The sequence below is a fragment of the Python bivittatus genome, unplaced genomic scaffold, assembly GCF_059951505.1.
Source record: "Python bivittatus isolate LINGU-HERP-01145 unplaced genomic scaffold, Pbiv_v1 ctg000610_np1212, whole genome shotgun sequence".
Classification (NCBI taxonomy): domain Eukaryota; kingdom Metazoa; phylum Chordata; class Lepidosauria; order Squamata; family Pythonidae; genus Python; species Python bivittatus.
This window is the reverse complement of record NW_028277088.1, coordinates 38,118,524-38,133,266: the sequence shown is the minus strand read 5'-3', so window position 1 is coordinate 38,133,266 and position 14,743 is coordinate 38,118,524. Positions and strand designations below refer to the sequence as shown.

Here is a 14,743-nt window from a genome sequence, read left to right as displayed (position 1 = left end):
AAAATAGTCATTCAGATTCCATTGTTTCAAGATTTAATATGAAACCTGGACTTGAGCAGTAGTGCTATTAATAAATGAAAAATATTAAAGTATCAGTGCTAGTTTTGTAAGTTGTATTTTTAGCAGGAATCAGATAATAGGATTTTACAGGTCTGGAGTTATTCCGATAATAATTAATTACCTGCTTAAATATTTGAAATGGGAAGCGATGTTTCATTTAAGCCATAAAGTACTTTGTTTTTGGCTTCACATGATTCAAAAGAAATAGTGATAGGAGAGGAAAATAAGCAAGCTAAAGTACTGTGATAAGTGCCTGAAAGAACTCTTGGATATAATAGTCCAAAAGACAAATTTCAATAACGTAATATTTGACCTATAATTAATTTCTTAGCTGTTGGTAGTTATGGAGAACTGTTAAGATAATTGAATGATTTTGGTTCTTGTGGCAGTGACTGAAAGCTGCATTTTTTAAAAATTGTATGCCCAGATACAACAATCCTGAGAAGCTCCTGGAAACTAGACGAGGGCGTTGTGGTGAATGGGCCAATTGCTTTACACTTTGTTGTAGAGCGGTAGGATTTGAAGCAAGATACATTTGGGATGCAACAGGTATAGATGTTTTAGAATATCTTATGTTAAAATCAGAACTGCAAAATATATCCTAGGCACTCTAAAATTGTGCAGACAAAGTCAGTAGTACTGTTCCAAGGGCCATTTCAGTGGCTTGCAGTTTGTAGCTTTAGTGCAGTCCTATTCATCTCAGTCCCACTGAGTTCACAGTTGTAGCTCGCATCAGAATATATTGATGTGGCCTCTTACATTTCCACTTATGAAGGAATACATTTATTAGTACTACCACATACACCTACCATTTTTACTAAGGGGGTTTTTGACATCATGAAATAAATTATTTTGGAGACACAGGAAGACTCATACACTTGGAACTGGGGAAGGTGAGCAGTAAAGAAGCTTCTTCACCCAAAGGTTAGACCTAGAAAGGGAGCAGATATTTGGTTGATATCTGAGAAGCAATGTGGTAGTAAAGGGAGTTGGGCAGGTATTGGGGATATCCAAGTTGAAGCCTCATCCACAGAACTTATCGAGAATATTTTCTCAGCCCAGTCTGTCTGACAGAGTTAATGTTGAGATTGAAAATCAGGAGTAGGGAATTTTATGTATGTCTCTTTGAGCTTATACATACATACACATACACACACACACACAGAGGAGACCTATCAGATCACAATGAGAAGCCTATAATGAGGCCCAATGTAATGCTGCTTCAATATTCAGCTGCTGAGGGGGCTGTGCTCCACTATTAAAAGAACTAAGAGGGTATTCTTATAGTTGGAACCCCAGCTATGGAATCCTTGGGAAGATAGTGCAACGAAAAGAACACGCTTTTATTTCCAGTAACTGTTATTTGGTCAGTTTGTTTTTAGCTAGATTGCTTTTCATTGTTTCACTTTATTAATTGTATCCCATTCTGAGATTTATTAGTTTAGGACAGGTAACAAGGGGAGGGGGAGGGAGGGAGGGGGGGAGGGAGGGGGGAGGAAGAATGAGAGAGAAAGAGAGAGAGAGATACTAATAACCAATGCCCTTATTCTCTATGAATTAGTCTAATCTCCTTTCTAAACAGTCTAGGTCATGAGTCATCACTACAATTAGACAATATCTTCATGCTTTTCCTTTAAGTGATCTTGATAATGCAACATAGGGAGAGTATATATTTAAATAAAGAAGCAAATGTAATTCAAGTGGAATATTCTCTTTGAAAAGTTCAGCATTCTAAAATTGAGAAGATTCCTTTTTAATGCTCACTGCTTCCCTTTGATTTTTTTTTTCTCAGATCATGTGTGGACTGAAGTTTATTCTGTATCACAGCAAAGGTGGCTTCATTGCGACCCTTGTGAAAATGTTTGTGATAAACCCCTTTTGTATGAGATTGGATGGGGGAAAAAACTGTCATATATTATTGCCTTTTCTAAAGAGGAGGTAGGTGAACAGTGTTTACTGAATTAAACATAACTTCCATAACTTCCATTCTACAGCTTTGGCTGTAGCATTGGTTCTAATGTCAAAGCAGTCATAGATGCATGACAAGGAGGAGATTGTTTCTTCACTAGAATTGTTCCAATCTTAACATGCTTGAAAGTCAATCTATTTTCTCTCTATGATACTGCATGATTAAGGTATTTTCTTTCACAATTTGTGCTTTTCAGGTTGTTGATGTCACCTGGCGTTACTCTTGTAAACATGAAGAATTGCTTCCTAGAAGGACACAGGTCAAAGAAACTGTGCTACGAGAAACAATCAATAATCTTAACAAAATTGTATGTAGTTTTAACTTTATCTATTAAATTTACAGAAAGGTTGAAATCAAACTGCTCTTGAATCAAGGATTGAAAATGTAACCTGTTGCTGTTCACAGTTAATTGAGAAAGATACAGACTTACAGTGGGGCAAAAAAGTATTTAGTCAGCCACCAATTGTGCAAGTTCTCCCACTTAAAAAGATGAGAGAGGCCTGTAATTTTCATCATAGGTATACCTCAACTATGAGAGACAAAATGGGGGGAAAAAATCCAGAAAATCACATTGTCTGATTTTTAAAGAATTTATTTGCAAATCATGGTGGAAAATAAGTATTTGGTCACCTACAAACAAGCAACTCTCTCACAGACCTGTAACTACTTCTTTAAGAGGCTCCTCTGTCCTCCACTTGTTACCTGTAGTAATGGCACCTGTTTGACCTTGTTATCAGTATAAAAGACACCTGTCCACAACCTCAAACAGTCATACTCCAAACTCCACTATGGCCAAGACCAAAGAGCTGTCGAAGGACACCAGAAACAAAATTGTAGACCTGCACCAGGCTGGGAAGACTGAATCTGCAATAGGAAGCAGCTTGGTGTGAAGAAATCAACTGTGGGAGCAAGAATTAGAAAATGGAAGACATACAAGACCACTCATAATCTCCCTCGATCTGGGGCTCCATGCAAGGTCTCACCCCGTGGGATCAAAATGATCACAAGAACGGTGAGCAAAAATCCCAGAACCACACGGGGGGACCTAGTGAATGACCTGCAGAGAGCTGGGACCAAAGTAACAAAGGCTACCATCAGTAACACACTATGCTGCCAGGGACTCAAATCCTGCAGTGCCAGATGTGTCCCCCTGCTTAAGCCAATACATGTCTGGGCCCGTCTGAAGTTTGCTAGAGAGCATTTGGATGATCCAGAAGAGGATTGGGAGAATGTCATATGGTCAGATGAAACCAAAGTAGAACGTTTTGGTCTAAACTCAACTCCTCGTGTTTGGAGGAGAGAGAATGCTGAGTTGCATCCAAAGAACACCATACCTACTGTGAAACATGGGGGTGGAAACATCATGCTTTGGGGCTGTTTTTCTGCAAAGGGACCAGGACGACTGATCCGTGTAAAGGAAAGAATGAATGGGGACATGTATTGTGAGATTTTGAGTGAACACCTCCTTCCATCAGCAAGGGCATTGAAGATGAAATGTGGCTGGGTCTTTCAGCATGACAATGATCCCAAACACACCGCCCGGGCAATGAAGGAGTGGCTTTGTAAGAAGCATTTCAAGGTCCTGGAGTGGCCTAGCCAGTCTCCAGATCTCAACCCCATGGAAAACCTTTGGAGGGAGTTGAAAATCTGTGTTGCCCAGCGACAGCCCCAAAACATCACTGCTCTAGAGGAGATCTGCATGGAGGAATGGGCCAAAATACCAGCAACAGTGTGTGAAAACCTTGTGAAGACTTACAGAAAACGTTTGACCTCTGTCATTGCCAACAAAGGATATATAACAAAGTATTGAGATGAACTTTTGATATTGACCAAATAGTTATTTTCCACCATGATTTGCAAATAAATTCTTTAAAAATCAGACAATGTGATTTTCTGGATTTTCCCCCCCATTTTGTCTCTCATAGTTGAGGTATACCTATGATGAAAATTACAGGCCTCTCTCATCTTTTTAAGTGGGAGAACTTGCACAATTGGTGGCTGACTAAATACTTTTTTGCCCCACTGTATCACTATAAATACATGCACTATTTCTTTATGGAAAATTGGCTATATGTAAATTACAAGATGATGGCAGGAAAAAATTATACCACCACCTAATATAAGTGATAAACTGTTCCACAACTGAATGTGGCCCTCCTAAAGAGGAGTAAGTGGGCCTGTAGCCCTGTTGTGGCATACATTCTGTGTCACAGATTCTGTTTCACAGAGTCAGATCTCAATCTCTTCTTCCCCAAATCACTACCAAGGTCCTTCTTTGTTATGTACATTCCCTATACATTGATTTTTAAAGCTTATTTTTCTCTTATGGAATTTTAATCAGGAGAAATATACATGCTTAGCAAATTCTATTTAGAGTTGCCTATAAGTGTTTCAAAAAGTCCAATTTTGGCAGATACAGCAAATCTTTGGATTTCTTTATATCCCTTAAGTGTTTCTAGAGCCCTTCTAGCTCTCTGAAGATGTTGGCTGTACTGTTTTTGTTTTGCAGAGTTGTCAATATAAAAAATCAGAGGCAGCTTTCATGAAAATAATTATTTCCCCCTCTCTGAAATGTTTGAATACTAACAAACAGTATGCTCTATACATAGATAGACTTGTTGAAGGCTCATGTGATCTAAATTGATTCATCAATGATCTAGTTGAATACCTATTTTTCAGTTAAAACTGTGAAATTGTATAGTGCTTGATAGGACAAAGCATCTGTCATTAGGAATATAACCTTTTTAAAGTATCAAATTATTAAGTATTGTCTTATTCACAACATTAACTCTTATACTCTAAGGACAGACAATCATATGGAATAACATTTTTGATCCAGCCAACATGCTTTCTTTTAAGGTTTTTTTTCTTTAGCTTAGAATTAAAAAGTGGGTACAGAACTAATCCAAACTTGGAATAAAATTTACAAATAGAATAAATCCAAAAGTTCATTATCAAGTTAACGTTAAATTTTTAATAATAGCTAGGTGTAATGGGCTTCTATATCTTATTTGTATGCTTCCTTACCCAGAAATAAATCCTACAGAATTCAGTAGGACTTATTAAATAGACATACATATGATTTCACTGTTAGTCATGCTTGCAGTAGAAATAAATAGAACTGTCAATTTCCGCTAACTCTACTGTTACGGCATGATTTAATCTAATGTTAAAAATTTTCAACCTTCTGGAGTCCTTGGGGTTCTCTGAGCTTGGTTGTTTTCATGCAAACATTTCATTACCTGGCTAGGTAACATCTTCAGTGCTAGAATGGAATGGGGTTTGCTCTCTGTTTATATACAGTGGCATGCCCTGCCAGTGTTGGTGGGGGTGTGGGTTTTGTTTTGTTTTATATTTTCCCTCTGGTACTTCCTTGATTAGGGTATTGTTTACTGCTGATTGTATGTCTGGTGATAATCTTGGTGTTAATCTCTGCTTATTTGGGTGATGATGCAGTGTAAGGACTGTAACAACCACTATGTAGCACAGACAGGCAGAAGGCTAGCAGAGCGCATCCATGAACACCAACTACCAGTCAGAAGACACAAAAACTCCTTAATCTCACAACACATGGACAGACTTAACCATAGTTTCAACTGGGAAACTGTCAGCATCTTAGACTGAGCTAAATCCAAAAATGCAAGGGAATTCCTGGAAGCTTGGTATTCAGACAAGGCAACCATCAACAGACACATAGAGATAAACCACATTTACACACCATTCAAAAGAGACAATAAAAAGGAAAACAAAAGACCAAAACATCTCCTCACCAGCAACCATCACCCAGATAAGCAGAGATTAACACCAAGATTACCACCAGACATACAATCAAGCAGTAAACAATACCCTAATCAAGGAACTACCAGAGGGGGGGAAAATAAAACAAAACAAAACCCCATTCCATTCTAGCACTGAAGATGTTACCAAGCAGGTAACAAAATGGTTGCAAGAAAACAATCAAGCTCAGAGAACCCCAGGGACTCCACAGTTCAACCTTGAGCTACACATATTCTCTTGTAATGGTAATTTTCAACCTTTTTTCTTTTGGTCTTTATACTTAACTGCACTTTAATATTAATGCTAATTAAAACTAATTTTGTTGTAAGTTGCTGTGAGAATGATTCAGCAGCATACAAATTTAATTAATAAATAAATGGTGATACAAATTACAGCTGATACCTAAGATTATATTAAAATAAATTATCATACATTATTTTTATCTTTATTACGATTTGGTAGAAAGAAATTCATATTCTAATCCTTCATATAGTTTTCTGAGAATATTTGCCTTTGAGTAGATAGGTATAAGAATCTGATTTTATTGTTTTCACTAATCCTAGAGACAGCAAATATTAAGTGACGCAAGGAAAAACGAGCTCTTAGAGAGACTCATTGTGGAGCTTGTTGAGTTCATTTCTCCTAAAACACCAAAGCCAGAAGAACTTGGTGGGCGAGTGTCTGGATCATTGGCTTGGAGAGTTGCCAGAGGTGAAATTGCTTTAAAGGTATTTACAGCATCTAATAGCAATTTTTAGAATTCTTAGTGTAAGCCCTAATTGGCTTGTTGGTTTTACGGCCTCTGTTCAAAGAAATTTAATTATGCTTGTATTTTATTGGTTTTCATTGCCACAAATTTCTCCTATTTATTTCAACCAAAAAATTGTAGTGTAGCATTTCAATTTGTTTGAGCTATTATCCAGAGCAAATTAGAACCAAAATCTCAACAGTAAATAGACCCCAAGTGAACAAAGGAAAGCAGACTTATTTATTCATTAGATTTATAGTCCAACTTCCTATTAATGGAACACTAAAATTATAAACAACTAAAATACAAAGCAATTTTTAAAAAAAATATTAACATTAAAATGTCACTATTTTTATTGAGTACTGTACAGGTAGTCCTCACAACCACAGTTGGGACCAGAATTTCCATCGCTAAGCAATGCAGTTGTAAAGCGAGACATCACGTGACTGCTTCGCTTAGTGACCGCAATCCTGGCACTCCCGGTTGCTGTTAAGTGAGAATCGTGGGTCGTTAAGGGGAGGGAGTCCCAAGTAAGGAGTGCAAGAGTGCCGCAGGGGGGTGGGGAAGGCCTTGGGAGGCCCAGTGCAGGCTGCGCGCAAGTTGGGGGGTGCTGCGCAAAGCTGCCGCCACCCCTGGAAACCTCAGCTTCCCCAGCCTGGCCGAGCAGGGTGGTGCAAAACTGCCACACCCTGGGAAGCCTCAGCTGCCCCAGCCCAGCCCAGCCCAGCCCAGCCCAGCCCAGCCCAGCCCAGCCCAGCCCAGCAGCACTTACAACTGCAAGGGTGCTGCAACTCCCTCCAACTGCCTATCTCCCCCTGACATCTATGCCCTTTTGGCCACCCTGCACGGTGGCACTCAGAAGCAGTGCCAGGGCTGGGCTGAAGTAGATGCCCGGGGCCTTTAGTAATCTCAGCCAGCTACCACCATCCCCAGGCATCTACTTCAGCTCCAGCGCCACCGCTGCCACTGAGAAATACTACCTCAAGCCCCACACTGCGGCCAGCCACCCCAGCACCATTGCACAAAGCCCACCTTTTGGTCTTCCCCAGGTCTCACGAGAACGGGCATGCAATTTGGAGATGAAATGGGGCATGCAATTTGGAGAATGAGGTCTTCTGATTCACCGCAGGAATGAGGCTCCTGCTGTTCTCCAAATAGCGCATCCATTCTCATGAGACCTGGGGAAGACCAGAAGGTTTCCAAAGGATCACAAAAATGGGGCGCGCAATTTGGAGAAGGAATGGTGTGAGTGACTTGGAGAATGGCACAAGCAGCCTTGGGAAGAAGGCCTGGCGCACCCAGCAGCTGCCTCGCATACAGTAGGATCAGGCCAGACGTGCCTCATCAGCAGCGGGAGGAAAACAGTGAAGGTCAGCTGGGCGCAGCAGAGACTGTGGAGGGCAGGCCAGCGGGAGCAACTGGAGCTTTGCTCAAAGGTGCTGGGGTAGCTGGCTGTGGTGTGGGGCTTGAGGCGGCATTTCTCAGTGGCAGTGGCAGTGCTGGGTCTGAAGTAGAGGTGTGAGAAGTGATAGCAGCTGGCTGAAACTGCTGAAGGCCCCATGCCTCTACCTCAGCCCCAGGCCTAGCACTGCTGCCACCGAGTGTCACTGTGCAGGATGGCCAAAAGGGCATAGATGAGGAGGAGATAGGCAAGTGGAAGGAGTTGCCGCACCCCTATGGTCATAAGTGCAGGCAGGCTGTGAAGTGCCCGAATTTTGATCATGTGGCCACAGGGGCACTGCAATGACTATAACTTTGAGCACAGGTCATAAGTCCATTTTTTCAGCACCGTTGTAATTTTGAACAGTCACTGAATGAATGGTTGTTAAGCAAGGACTACCTGTAATTAGTAAAGTAGTCATACTTCTTGGCATGTTAGCAAAATTTGTTTGGTTCATCTGTTAATATCAGCTAATTTTAGCTAATATTAATTCTCATTTCCCAAACTGACATGAGAATCTGAATGCAATCACCTTTCAGTTTTTACACTTTTTAAAAATTTTGTGATGTACCGATTTAGTCAAAAAATGTACCGTATTTTTCCGACTATAAGACGATACTTTTTTCTAAAATCCTTACCCTAAAAATTGAAGGGCGTCTTATTCAAGGAAGTCATCCGAGAATCGCGCGGTTGCAAAAATGCCCATACTTTGTTTCTGCAGAGAGGCTTCCTCCTATTGCTAGCCTCCAATCACGAGTGAAATAGCTTGTCTCCCAAACAGACTTCCTCCAATCACAAGCCTGATGTAACTGACGTCAGCTGATGCTGAACAAACCAATTAGAGGAAGGCTGTTTGCAGAGACAAGCTATCTGCAGTTTCACTCGTGCTTGAATGTAATCAGTTATGCAAAAGAGCCTGGAAATAGAGCTGCAGAAAGACGGTTTGGACCTCCTCCCACCGAGTGTATCAGGTAAATGTTAACTAATTACTAAATAAAAATGTGTTCTGCACTATCTTTAAAATATTGATTTCTTAATTTTGGGTTGGAAAAGTGGGGGTCGTCTTGTACATGGGGGTGTCTTATTGTCGTAAAAATACAGTATACCTGAGAAAGCCATACAAAATACATGCAATTTTTAAAAATTATTCCTCCAAAGATAAACATTTTTATGTATTTCTCATAAGAAATGCATTAGGAAAAATGGTTATAAAATGTAAATTTTGAAAATAATTTTTACAATAATGCCCATGTATTTCCATATAGAATTTGTACCAAATTTTTTATGAACTGAGGAGAAAACAAGATAGACTGAATGTATACTTCAAACAGTTTGAGTTGTCGAAAGCAGAGCAGAATTTGTCATCCCTAGGCAGTATAATTGGAGAACAGCTTTTACCAATTGCTTTAGAATTTACACAGAAATATATCATATAAAATGTGTGTTTGTATCATATATTTATTATAAATCATTAGCAACATTTATTAAATGTCTGATGAGAAGCTAACTTAAGTTTTGGGTTTGGTAATTTAGAATAAAGAAGCGGTCTTTATTCCAACTGAAAAAGAGAAGGCCTCCAAGCTTTTTCACCTCAGCTATAATATAGTGGAAGACTGTTACACACGAATATCCAATAACAATGAAAAAATCAGTGGTTGGGAGAAAGGTGTTTGGAAAATGGACTCTTTATGGAGAAAGATTGAATCAGATTGGAAAATGGTAAGTAGAAAAAACATTATTCTAAAATAGGGTTGCACAGTGCTTCACATTCAAAGGGAAAAGGTGCTTGGAGCACACATGCAGGGATGCTCACATGGCAGCTGTTGGCAACTACTTGGGCAAAAGTTGAATCTTTTCCTGGGGTCCAGTGGGTGCAGCTGCAGTGTAAGTTTAGTAGTTTAGTGACTACTAAAATAAACATTTGCTTTAAGAAGCTGCTGACAGGTGCTATGTGCATGCACAAGCACACTCCAAAGCACTTCTGTCCCTTCAAATCCAAAGCACTGCACACCCTTTTCTAAAACACTTCTTTGTTAAAGTAGCTTACATGACCTTCCTCTGAAAGAACTGGTATAATTATTACTGTTATTAGAAGTTTGCCTATCTAGAGAATTATTTATTTAATTCTAGAGTGAGGGTCTTTATCTTACATCTATCCTTATTCAACATAAGAACTATGTAGAATTTTTTTATCCTAATTTTATTTAGCTACCTGCAAAGGGACAAAGCACATCAGTCTTCATGCATTCATTAAGATCCTACCTGTTCCCTTTAAATTTGTGAAGAAATTAAAGAACAGCTGGCACTCTTAAGTAGAACACAGAAAGAGGACTGGCAGATTAAACATGAAGAAGTAGCAGAAGATAATTGAAATGGGCAACCTTACCTAGCATTAGTATCTATGTACACAGTAGCTTCATCCAGCTTAAAAAATAATACAGGTAGTGCTCACTTAGCAACTGCCTTGTTCAGTGACCATTCAAACATACGACAGTGCTGAAAAATAATTTTACAACCAATGTCCACATTTACAACCTTTGCAGCGTCCCTCAGTCACGTGATCACCATTATAGTCAGTACATGTTGTTCTACACTTGACCTGTTTTTCTTCCCCCCCATCCCCTGCAGAGCAGAGAAATTGAAGAGGAAGGGATTACAAGAGAGTAAGCAGGCACACAATGGGGAATACATTGGGCTGTCTGTGTAGCACGCTCATGACTGCCAATGCCACCACATTCCTTTTGATATGTATTTGCCATTGTGTGCCTGCTTACTCTCTTGTAATGCCTTCCTCTTCAATGAATATGAATACAAACATTAATTTCCTTCTTGCTAATTATCCCAGTACATGGTGGAGGAGTGGTTAGAAGGCAAACAAAAGTGGAGATGTGAAACTGATGAGTCTTGCCAGTTTCAAGCTGGCTATCCCACTGCTGGGGAGAGCATTCCAAAGGGCAGGAGAGTGGGAAAAAGGAAAGCACAGTCACGGTTATGTGATTTCCCACTTAGTGACTGTTTTGCTTAACAACAGAGCTGCTGGTCCCAATTATGGCCACTAAGCAAGGACTACCACTACCTGTATACAGATCTTTGATCAGCTGTTCTGAAACTAGTTCAGCTGTGCAGGTCCAGATATATAAGACCTCCTAATTGAAGCTGATAGTGGCTGACTATTTTGAAAACAAGGGACTAAACTATCACCCTTTTACTCTTGGGTGTACTCATTTCAGCACATTTATGCCTCATTGCTGTACGTCTGAATCTTAGAGTCAGATAGGTTTTTTTATATCTGCAATTTTATTTCCTTGCAGATGTGTACAGTATTATTTTGTAAAACACAAACCCTTTAAATTATCCATGAAACTGTCTGCATATGAATTGTAAAACGTAGAGAAAAGATGTGAATTCTGCAAAAGTTGTATATAGAATTCCTTTTAGAAATTATTACTATTTTTTAATAGAACGAATGCTTAGTACTTAGTAGGAAGTAAGCTGCACATAACTCAGTGGGATATATGACTAAATATACTAAGGTTTGCACTTTTAAAAGGTAGCTCCATTAATTAAGATTTCCTTGTTATTATCACTGAAGTGATTATGCACTAAATTGAGTGCAACATCACAATTTTAATGCACTGCAATTCAGTGTTTAATATGCACATTTTTTTTGTGTTCCTAACTAGGTTTATTTAGCTCGAAAGGAAGGCTTCTCATCTGGCTATATCTGTTGGAAGTTTGAGTGTGGCTCAGTTGGTCTAAAAATAGAAAACATTTCAGTCAGAACAACCAACCAGACATTTGAGAGTGGAAGAGTAAAGTGGACACTGCACTCTGGAAACATTGTAGTTGATGTTAATGGAGGCATGTATAAAATTTAATAAGTAGTTGCAAACAGTGGAAGAATATTAAAAATTAAGGTTGTGATGATCATATATTGTATCTAATGCTAACAATACATCATGCTTATTAATTTTCTTAATTGTCATAAAACATAAGCCAAGTGTCTTGAGGCAGTTATGACATGATTTGAAGGTGGAAGACATCACCATAAATCTTTTGTTATGGTCAGGTCACTCTGATTGCTTTTTGGTTTACTGGTGCTACCCATTCCCCCTCTGCAGGGATATAGGACCTATTAGACTGGTCCACCCCAGGCACCTAACGGACTTAGAGAGCTTCAAAGGGTGATCCCCCCCTCCCCCGGATCTGGTGGGCTATTTATCTGAGGCCTTAGTTTCTACCTAGAATGGGCAGGTGACAAGGCCCTTGGATCAGATTGCCCATTCCAGATTGTTGGCTCCCTCTGTACGTTGATCCCAGGGAGTTCCTTGGTTTTCCAAAGAAGTATGAGATATGAAATGTCAGAACAGACACCTAGAAAGATGGTCCTCCTAGATCTCTCAGAGGCTTTCAATATCAGTGACCATGATATCCTTCTGGGAGTGGAAGGCATGATATTATGGTAGTTCTCCTTTCTCTGGGGCCAGTTTCAGTCAGCGTTGTTAGCAGGGGAGGGGAGAAATCATATTCCCTGGGCTTTTCCTCAGGGCTCAAAACTTTCACCCCTACTGTTTAACATCTACATGAGGTTGTTGGAGACAGGTATCATCAGTATACTGATGACAGTTGTACATCTCAACCCATGACTGACCAAGAGATGCTGCCAAGCTCTTGTCCCACTGCAAATTAATTCTGATTAAATAACCATAGGATCATGTTGCTATTGCGAGAGTTATGTTAAAACAAATGTATGTAACCCTGCATTTGTTTGAAACAAAACTCTTTCTTAAGAGTTAGATTTTTTTCCTCAATAATGGGATAATGTTGCCCATTATTTTACATTAATTTATTGCCCCAGTCTGGGGCACTCTGGGGCTGTAGAAGTAGAAAAAACAAAAGGAACAAATTAAGACAAAACAACACCTATGTACCAGAGGGAGCAGTCCCAATAAATCAGGGTCAAAAGTACTGTGAGATAAAGCTATTTCAACCACTTTGCAGAATGCAAAGAGGGTGGGTGCTACACATACCTTCAGAAGCCTTTCCAGAAGATGGAGGCCACTATAGAAAAGGGTTGCCATCTAATTCATCCCATGCATATCCTATGGAACAGGAATTCTCAGCAGGCCCTCTTGAGATGTTCAGGCCAGATGGGCAAAATCCATGCTACTCCACATAGGGTTTTTATGAATTTAATAATTCGTTATACAGTTCAACTTTTAACTGACTAGATTGTCTCAGGTGTTTTTAATTTATCCTTGCTTACATCTTATAATTGCACTCGTTATTAAAAATGCTTTTTACTAACTATACAAGTTTCTTCTGAGTAAGGGAGGAAGGACCCCTGCTTGCCCCTCTCTATTATCCTATAAATAAATTTTCAGCCAGGTGTTCTCAAGTAGTGCCTGTAAAACACAGAACATCTTCCTCTGAACCTACTTTGATCCTTTCCTCATCATTTGAATCCTTTCCTTTTAATTAATTATACAGCAACTTAGAAGTTGCTAAGGGTTTTCTGTGAATTTTTTTTAGTTTTCATAAGTCTCTTTTTTCTCCTTAAATCTTTTGCATTATTGTCCACTAATGCAGCCTGATCCTCTTTTTTTAAGGATGCATGTTTTGCATTTTCTAAGTTACTTCCTGTTTTGGAGACCATGGCAACTAGTCAAACTCATTTTCAATGTGGAACCAGTTTTGGAACAGTAATAATGCACACATCCCAATTTCCAAATATGTGCAATGTATATCAGATGTAATATATGTATTATAGACTCAGAAAAAAGAATGTAGAAAAGAAAATGCATATGTCATTTCAGATATTCAAGAAGATGGTAACGTGGGCTGAAAATTAAAACAGACATCACAGATTCTTAATTTTTTCTCAAGCCAATATGTATTCACTTGCCTGCTCTATTAGATGTAAACAAATTCTGACAATGGTCTAAACAATTATTATTATTGTATAATAAATAATTTGCAGGGCTTATCAATGTCCTTATATTTAATATTTTGTTATTAAAATATTGTTTTAACAGGGTTTTTTTGTTTCCATTTGTTTAGATAAAAGGCTTCATTCTTATCCTGATATTTCCAACGCAACAAACGTTACCTTGGAAGCTGAACTAAGTGGAGGAGATGGCAATATTGCATGGCAACATGCACAGCTATTTAGACAAAGTTTAAAAGAGGATGAAGATTGTTTTGAGATAATTATCAAATTCAGTGACCTCTGAATATTATACAAATATTCAGAGAAGATGCCAGGACAAAATACTTTTAAAAGGTAAACAAATGGTGTAAAAAACCCTTCAAGATACTGTGCTTTCTGTATGACTGGTGAGAAGAAACAGACTTTGCTAATATGAATTACAGTGAAATTCTAAATTATTCTGTTTCCTTGAAAATATGTAACAAACATATCAAAGGGAAAAAGGATGTAGAATTTTTCATTCAAAAAGCAATTCTATGAATACCTATAGAGAGAAAACTCAATTGAGGAAAATGCTAAGTAATCATGCATAGCATCTGCTGCATATTCTTTCAAGTTTGAAAATATAAGTTAAAATATTTAATCTGTAAAAAAAGTTTTTAAAAAATGGAATGAAAATTTTAGTGTCTTAATTCTGGATTCTGGAATGTCATTTTTTAAAAACACTTTTGTGTGATGGTTAATATTTCTGTTTACTTGTAATTTTATAGTAGACAATTTATTGCATTGACAATATTAAAGTAAACTAATAAACTATAA

The 14,743-nt window shown here is 38.6% G+C and overlaps 1 protein-coding gene across 2 annotated transcripts in view; it reads left to right on the top strand.

Annotated features, from left to right (window-relative positions):
* The window catches only part of NGLY1 (N-glycanase 1), a 25,345-nt gene extending 10,602 nt beyond the window's left edge, over positions 1 to 14,743 (top strand). The window contains exons 6-12 of one of the 2 annotated variants that reach the window (XM_007428955.4): positions 488 to 609; positions 1,853 to 1,998; positions 2,226 to 2,336; positions 6,370 to 6,534; positions 9,529 to 9,714; positions 11,679 to 11,856; positions 14,056 to 14,740. In XM_007428955.4, the coding sequence (XP_007429017.1) occupies positions 488 to 609; positions 1,853 to 1,998; positions 2,226 to 2,336; positions 6,370 to 6,534; positions 9,529 to 9,714; positions 11,679 to 11,856; positions 14,056 to 14,228 (1,081 nt within the window). In that variant the 3' untranslated portion in view covers positions 14,229 to 14,740. Of the gene's footprint in view, positions 1 to 487; positions 610 to 1,852; positions 1,999 to 2,225; positions 2,337 to 6,369; positions 6,535 to 9,528; positions 9,715 to 11,678; positions 11,857 to 14,055 lie in introns of both variants that reach the window. The other variant, XM_007428956.4, reaches the window with a different exon arrangement.